The 8,121-nt window shown below is 50.4% G+C and overlaps 1 protein-coding gene across 1 annotated transcript; it reads right to left on the bottom strand.

The window, feature by feature from the left end:
- Positions 1-4,259: 4,259 nt before the first annotated feature.
- On the bottom strand, positions 4,260-5,685 carry ACTL9 (actin like 9). The gene has a single exon (XM_017500074.2). It carries the CDS (start codon positions 5,558-5,560, stop codon positions 4,310-4,312), a length of 1,251 nt encoding a protein of 416 aa, XP_017355563.1. The 5' UTR covers positions 5,561-5,685; the 3' UTR covers positions 4,260-4,309.
- Positions 5,686-8,121: the final 2,436 nt, after the last annotated feature.

The raw sequence follows: 8,121 nt of genomic DNA, 5'->3' as shown, positions 1-8,121 counted from the left end.
GAGGGGGAAAGGGAGGGGGAGGGAGAAGAGAGTGGGGGAAGACGAGGAGTGGGAGGGGGAGGAGGAGGAGAGACAGAAGAAGAGGAAGAAGGAGGAGGAGGAGGGGGGGAAGAAGAGGAAGAAGCAGTAGCCATGGTCAGGTCTTACCCAATCTCTGGACCCACAGGTCACAGGTGGAGGGAAAGGGACGTGGGGAATGACAGTGTTCACCAGCACACACAGCCAGCAGACGCTATCCATCCACAGCCATCCATGGCCCTTGACCACTCTCAGGGGGTACACAGGCTTCCATGGGTAGACAACCGCATCTTCTGGGGAAAAAGGTGGGAGCCATTTTTATGCTGTATTAGCTTCTCATTGCTGTACTGCCAATAAACACTAACTTGACAGCTTAAACAACACAACTGTATTCTCTTACAGTTCTGGAGGTCTCAAGATCTGGAAGACTGGGTGCAGTAGCTCACACCTGAAATCCCAGCACTTTAAGAGGCCAAGGGGGAAGATTGCTTGAACTCAGGAGTTTGAGACCAGCCAGGGCAACATAGCAAGGCCCCATCTCTACAAAAAAATTTTAAAAATAGCCTGGTGTGGTGGTGTGCACCTGTACTCACAGCTACTCTGGAGGCTGAGTCTGGAGGCTCACTTGAGCTCAGAAGTTGGAGGCTATAGTGAGCTATGACCGTGCCACTGCTCTCCAGCCTGGATAACACAGTAAGACCCTGTCTCGGAAAACAAATAAATAAATAAATGAAGATATGGGCTACACTCAGTGTCAGCAGGCTGCGTTCCCTTCTGGAGGCTTGAGAGAAGGATCTGTTTCCTTGTTTAATCAGGTTGTTAACAGAGTTTAGTTCCTTGCAGTTACGTTAATAGTTCTTTGCAGAATTCAGTTCTATTTGTATTTTTAGTAGGGACAGGGTTTCACCATGTTGGTCAGGCTGGTCTTGAACTCCTGACTTCAAGTGATCTGCCTGTCTCGGCCTCTCAAAGTGCTGGGATAACAGGTGTGAGCCATCGTGCCTGGCCCCAATCTCTTTTGAGGTCCGATCAGTCATACTGGATGAGACTGCACCCTAATGACCTCATTTTAACTTAATTATTACTTTAAAGTTCTAATCTCCAAATACAGTCCCATTCTCAGGGACTGAGGGTTGGGCTTTCCACATATGAATTTTGACGGGACATAGTGCATCCTATAACTGGAAGAGAAAGGCAGCCTGTGCGGCTGGAGGTGAATGAAGGGGGTTGGGAGGGAGGCACAGGAGAGGTCTAGAGAGATCAGCAGAAGATTTGGGCCATGGGAAGAACTTGTTTCATTTGCACATGATGAAAAGCCACAGGCTGGTTGAGCATAGTGGCTTACTCAGGGAGGCTGAGGAGGGCGGATCACCTCAGGTCGGGAGTTCGAGACCAGCCTGGCCAACAAGGTGAAACCCTGTCTCTACTAAAAATACAAAAACTAGCCGGGCGTGGTGGTGTGCACCTGTAATCCCAGATGCTGAGGAGGCTGAGGCAGGAGAATCGCTTCAACCTGGAAGGCAGAGGTTGCAGTGAGCTGAGATTGTGCCACTGTACTCCAACCTGGGCGACAGAGTGAGACTTTGTCTCAAATAATAATAATAAAAAAAGCCAAAAGCTGGCTGAGCACAGTGGCTCATACGTGTCATCCCAGCACTTTGGGAGACTGAGGCAGGAGGATTGCTTGAGCCCAGGAGTTTGACACCAGCCTGGACAACATAGTGGGACCCTATCTCTTAAAAAAAAAAAAAAAAAAGCTGGTTGTGTTAGTGCACACCTATAGTCCCAACTACTCCAGAGGCTGAGGTGGGAGGATCACTTAAGCCCAGGAGTTCAAGGTTACAGTCAGCTATGACTGTGCCACTGTACTCTAGCCTGGGTAACAGAATGAGGCTGTCTTGGAAAAAGCAAGCAAGCAAGCAAGCAAGAGAGGCTGGGTGTGGTGGCTTCCGCCTATAATCCCAGCACTTTGGGAGGCTGAGATGGGCAGATCAACAGGTTAGGAGATTAAGACCATCCTGGCCAACACGGTGGAACCCCATCTCTACTAAAAATACAAAAAAATCAGCCAAGTGTGGTGGTGCATACCTGTAATCCCAGCTACTTAGGAGGCTGAGGCAGGAGAATTACTTGAACTCAGAAGGCAGAGCCTGCAGTGAGCTGAGATTGTGCCACTGCACTCCAGCCTGGGTGACAGAGTGAGACTCTGTCAAAAAAAAAAAAAGAAAGAAAGAAAGAGAAAGAAAGAAGAAAGAAAAAGAAAGAAAGAAAGAAAGAAAAAGAAAGAAACAGAAAGAAAAGAAAGAAAGAAAGAGACAGAAAGAAAGGAAAGAAAGAAAGAAAGAAAGAAAAAGAAAAAGAAAGAAAGAAGGAAAGAAAGTCACTAGGATGTTCTGAGCAGGGACTCATGTGTTCTGAGCTATGTTTTGCAAAAGTCCTATGCATACAAGAGTCTTCTGAGAAGGTGACCGGGACACTAAGGAGGAGGCTTCTTCAGTCATTGAGCTGATCCCTGGGCTGGGATCAAAGGATGGAGAGAGGTGGATGGCTCTGGCAGCATTGAGAGGGAAAGGACTTGTGGATCAGTGTGCAAAACAGATACGGACCAGTTGGAAGTTTGTGATGGAAGAAACACGTCTATACTAGTGAAGTGATAAATCTACCTTCTCAAGTTAAACCTTTCAAGGAGGATCTGTTGGGCAGACACACCATTTTTTGTTTCTTCCCTTTTGAGACAAGGTCTTGCTCTGTTGCCCAGGCTGCAGTGCAGTGGCGTGATCACGGCTCACTGCAGCCTCAAACTCCTGGGCTTAAGGGATCCTCCCACCTCTGCCAAGTAGCTGGGACTAAAGCGTCACCATGTTTGGCTAATTTTTTTTTCTTTTGAGACAAAGTCTTCCTCTGTTTCCCAGGCTGGAGTGCAGTGATGTGATCTCGATTCACTGCAACCTCTACCTCCCAGGTTTAAGCAATTCTTGTGCCTCAGCCTCCCGAGTAGCTGGGATTACAGGCAGTCATCACCATGCCTGGCTAATTTTTGTATTTTTAGTAAGATGGGGTTTCACCATGTTGGTCAGGCTGGTCTCAAACTTCTGATCTCAGGCGATCCACCCACCTTGGCCTCCCACAGTGCTAGGATTGCAGGCATGAGTCATAGTACCTTTCCTAAATTTTTTGATTTTTAGTAAAGATGAGGTCTGCCTGTGTTTCCCAGGCTGGTCTTGAACTCCTGAGCTCAAGCAATCCTCTCACCTCAGCCTTTCAAAGTGCTGGAATTACAGGCGTGAGCCACCACTCCCAGCTCCATTTCTTGTGTGCTGTGGTTTCCTTAGATTTTGGTGTAGTACTCGGCACATAGTGGGTGATCAATGAGTGTGGGATCAGTGGATGAATGACTTAAACGAGAACTGAAGAAATCAGGGGCCTGGGAGGCTGAGGCGAGAGGATTGCTTGAGCTCATGAGTTCAAGACCAGCCTGGGCAATAATCAAAAAGATTAGCCAAGCATGGTGGCAGACCCTGGGGGTGCATGTGAACATGGAGAGGGCGGTGGTCAGGGTCTTGAGTTCTGATGCTCAGGGTTGGGAGCAGCTGACAGCTGGAGGCTTACCTATGACTCATAGGGGGAGGTGAGATTTCTAACAACAGTTTTGAGGTAGTAAGCTCCACATCTCTGGGAGTGTGTAAGTGGGAAGGGCACTTGTTCAGAGGGTCATAGAGGAAATTTCTACCTCAGAAAGCTGAGGGAACAGGGAAACTTAGTCTGATCTAAATGAGAATTCACTGGGTTTCCCAGGAGCCCAGGGGTGACAGGGTTTCTGCATCTCCCTTACTTCCTGTGGCACCTGAGACTCAGGCTGTCTCACATACCTCTGTGCCTTGTGGCTGGAGCTTGGAGTGGGTCTCCCTTGGGTCCTGGATGTCTGGCTTGCTCCACGCATCATGGTTATGAACTCCATGCCCTTGAGCTTGGAGGTGCTGCCCCCTGGTGTGGAGGAGAAGAAATGTCTCCTCAACACCCCATGACCTGGTAGGGGGTTCTGTCCATTCCATAGGTTGAACCTGCCTTGGGGAGAGCCTGGCTGGGTCTCTTGGGGGTTGTTCATGGGGAAGGTGGGTTTAGGGGGTCAGGATTGGGGTGTCTCAGGACACGCATCATAGGAGGTGAGTTAGGTCAGCCTGTGGAGCAGGGTGTCCAGGAGTGGATGGGGCAGGCCCTGGAGGAAGGACAGGACACAGCCGGCTGTAGCAGAGGCTTTACTGCCCCCACGCCCTCCCCAGATCTGCCCTGGTCAGTAGCATTTGTGGTACACAATATAGGGACCGTGTTCCTGGTACTGCTCCCTCAGGACCCAGCAGGACTGGAAAGCACGCAGGGAGGCCAGGATTGAGCCCCCAATCCACACGGAGAAATTCCTGGTGGGCTGGGCAGTCACCACCACGTGAGTCTTGGGGGGCAGGGCGTGCAGCAGCTCTGCCCTGAAACGATCCTGAAAGCCGGCAAAGAGCGAGGACCCCCCGCAGAGAAGCACATGCTTGGCCAAGTCAGTGCACACCTCCAGGGGCACCTTTCGGAGACTCTGCCTGGCCATGGTGGAGAGGCCCAAGGGGGACAGCCCTGGGACCTCTGGGGGATTGAACAGCAGCTCCGGACACTGGAACAGCTCCTTGCCCAGGGTGACCGTGCGCCCATCGGGCAGCTCCAGGGTCTGCTTGTACTCCTGCTCCGGCCGGGCCTGCTCCTTCTGGAAGTCAGAGGCCACGTAGCAATAGTGGTGCTTAATGTTCTCCACCGTGTCCAGGTCCTGCTGTCCCAGAGTCAGGCCAGCCCCCAGGAGCATCTCTGCCAGGAAGGCCGTCAGGTGGTTGCCTGCCAGGTCCAGGCGCTCAGTGGCGTGGGGCAGGTTGTAGCCCTGGAAGACCGGCACCGTGTAGGTGACCCCGTGTCCCGTGTCCACCACCAGCCCGCTGACACGCCCGTGGGCGTAGACGGATAGTACCGACTGCGATTCCACGTACATGGCTGGAGAGCTCAACGACTCGAAGGCTACCTCCACTAGCTTCTCGCGGTTGGTGGCCGGGCTGAAGGGTGGGTCCGAGAACAGCAGCGGGTGGTCACAGGTGGCCACTCGGAGGTCGTGCTCCAGCAGGTGGCGCCAGATGAGCTCGGCGGCGTCCCAGTCCACGACGATGCCGTTGCGCATGGGTTGCACCAGCGTCAGCTCCGGGCGCAGGCGGGCGGCCTCTCCGATGAACGTCTGCAGCCCAGACTGCCCCGAAGTGGCGGGTTTCTTGGGATGGCATCCCAGGATGGTGGCCACGGTGTAGGTGGGCCTGCCCTGCCCAGCGAAACCCACCTTACAGGTGCCCGTGCCCATGTCAATAACCACAGCGCACGTCTTTGGTGGCAGCCTGTCAGCCACCAGGCTGGGGGAGTCTCGCTGCGGGGGCTTGTTCACCGCGATGGAACTTGGGTTCGGGCCAGGCCTGGGGGCCTCCAGGAAGGACTGGGATTCCGAGGATTTGGGGGGATTTGCATCCATGGTTGCAGGAGGCCAGGTGAGGGAGCGTTTCCTCTGGGGCTGGGGGTGTGGGGAGGAGAGGTTGAGACCCGGCCAGTGGTGACCGCAGGCAGAGAGGGGGAGGATGTGGCCCCCGCAGTCTATGACATCACGCTGCCCCCTCAGTCTTCTTAAGACATCACAATGCAGCCAAGAGGATGGGCTGGAGGAGTATATTTTATACTAAAAATATAAAATTAGCCAAGTGTGGTGCCACATGCCTGTAATCCCAGCTACTCAGGGGGCTGAGGCAGGAGAATCACTTGAATCCAGGAGGTTGCAATGGAGTTACCATTGCACTCCAGCCTGGGCAACAAGAGCAAAACTCCATCTCAAAATAAATAAATAAATAAATAAACAAACAAAAGACCCTAACAAAAAACCCTCACAAGTGGAAGGCATTTCAGCAAGTTGTTTCTTGTTTGATCTGACATCCTGTAAACTCAAACATTTCTTTGGGGCATGGTTTCAGTAAAACTGTGTAAAATTGATTTCTCTAAAATTGGCCATGCTTTCAGGAAGACTCAGGAATCCTCCTCTGGGTATTTCCACGTGAACTATTTACAGTGTAGTAGCAGAGAGCTTGTCATTGGCTTCCCCAGAATATTAGAATATTCCTCCTCAGAATATTAATCAGCAGGTGGCCAGCTAACATGGTTTCCTGGTTTCCAAATGGAGACAGAAGCCAGCCTTGGGTGGGGATGGAGAGAGGCCGGGAGAAGCAGGAAAAACCTTGTCCTAGGTTCTTTTCTTTCTCTGCTATGTCCACTGCCTGGGTCATTTTCCCTGACCTATTCCTGCCAAGAAGGAATTTGCCTCTTCAAATCTCAGCCTGATGCCACCTCCTCCTGGAAGCCAGCCCTGACTTGTATTCTGTACTCCAATTATATGGCAGATGGGGGAGATCTACTTCTCTCCAGAGGTTCCTTCCTGCTTCCTCCTGGCAGGAGAGGGGCTCAGTGAGATAAAAGAAGGGGCTTTCAGTATAGATAAAAGGGGAGGGGGTGCATTTGGGAGGAAAGAATTGTCTCAACAATAAATAACAGGCTTCAAAATGCATTCAAAGAGTTGCTTCAAGACCATGACTGTTTTTGGTGATATCAGGTATCACTGGTTACTTAAAGCAAATAAAACCTTTTTTATCTTAGTGTATGTTCATGCATGTGGTGGTAGAAATCACCAGCAATGATCAGCCTGGCCAAGACAGTGAAACCCCGTCTCTACTTAAAAAATGCAAAAATTAGCCAGGTGTGGTGGCGGATGCCTATAATCCCAGGTACTTGGGAGGCTGAGGCGGAGAATTGCTTGATCCCTCGAGGTGGAGGTTGCAATGAGCTGAAATGGCACCACCACACTCCAGCCTGGGTGACAGAGCAAGACTCCATCTCAAAAAAGAAAAAAAGAAAAAAAAAAAAAAAAAGAAAATCACCAGGAACAGTGCTGTTGAATGTCTTATGGGATATCTAAGTGAAAGAGGTTTAATTTTCTAGTTGTGCATAGATTACTCTGCCAGAGTGGGGTCTATTGAGCATTTTAATCATTGACTTAATTATTGGTATGTGTGGTCTAATCCATGCTTTTGGAAATATTTGCTCAGCTATTTATGGAGGGCCCAGATAATTTTTTGGATTGTTCACAACAACCAGAGACAGTAAGTGATAACGCTTTATTGTTTTCGATTTTTGTGTGTGTGACTAGGGCTTGCTCTGTTGTCCCGGCTGGAGTGCAGTGGTGCAATCACGGCTCACTGTAGCCTTCTCAACCTCGTGGGCTCAAGCCATCGCCCCACATCAGCCTTGGAAGTAGCTGGGACTACAGGCATGTGCTACCACGCCCGGACATGTTTTTAATGTTTTCTAGAAATGGGGTCTTGCTGTGTTGCCTAGGCTGATCTCAAACTCCTGGGCTCAAGCAGTCCTCCTGCCTTGGCCTCCCGAAGTGCTGGGATTACAGGTGTGAGCCACCACACCTGACTTTTCTCCATTTTTAAATCTTAAAATGTGGCAACTTTTTACAGCAACTTTATGACTTAGAAGTGGGTACTATCTCTATTTTTTTGATGGAATAGAAGCTCAGAGAGGCCAAGTAATTGTCCAAAGTCACAACTGGGATGAGGCAGAGGCAAGAGTCCAGTCTACATCTTAGACTTACTGCAGTGGCTGACTGTGAATCTGGGAAATTGTGAAATCTACGATCCACCCAAAACAGCCAGGCATGGTGGCTCACATCTGTAGAGCCAGCTACTAGGGAGGCTGAGGTGGGAGAATCACTTGAGCCCAGGAGTTGGAGGCTGCAGTGAGCTATGATCACACCACTGCACCCAGCCTGGGTGACACAGCAACACCCTCTCTCAAAGAAAAAACAAACAAACAAAAAACCCACTAAAAGGCAGAGGCAAAGGTTGGGACTCTCTGAGCCTCCATTTCCTCTCCTCTTGGGTAAAATGAGGATACCGTGTCTGGCACTTAATAGATGCTAGCTTCTGAGATACTGAAGCAACAATACAGAAAATAGCATGATTATAGGCAACAAAGCCATGATGT

The sequence above is a fragment of the Cebus imitator genome, unplaced genomic scaffold (assembly GCF_001604975.1).
Source record: "Cebus imitator isolate Cc_AM_T3 unplaced genomic scaffold, Cebus_imitator-1.0 Scaffold263, whole genome shotgun sequence".
Lineage (NCBI taxonomy): Eukaryota > Metazoa > Chordata > Mammalia > Primates > Cebidae > Cebus > Cebus imitator.
Note: the sequence above shows the minus strand (reverse complement) of the source record. Positions and strands in the feature narration are given on the sequence as shown.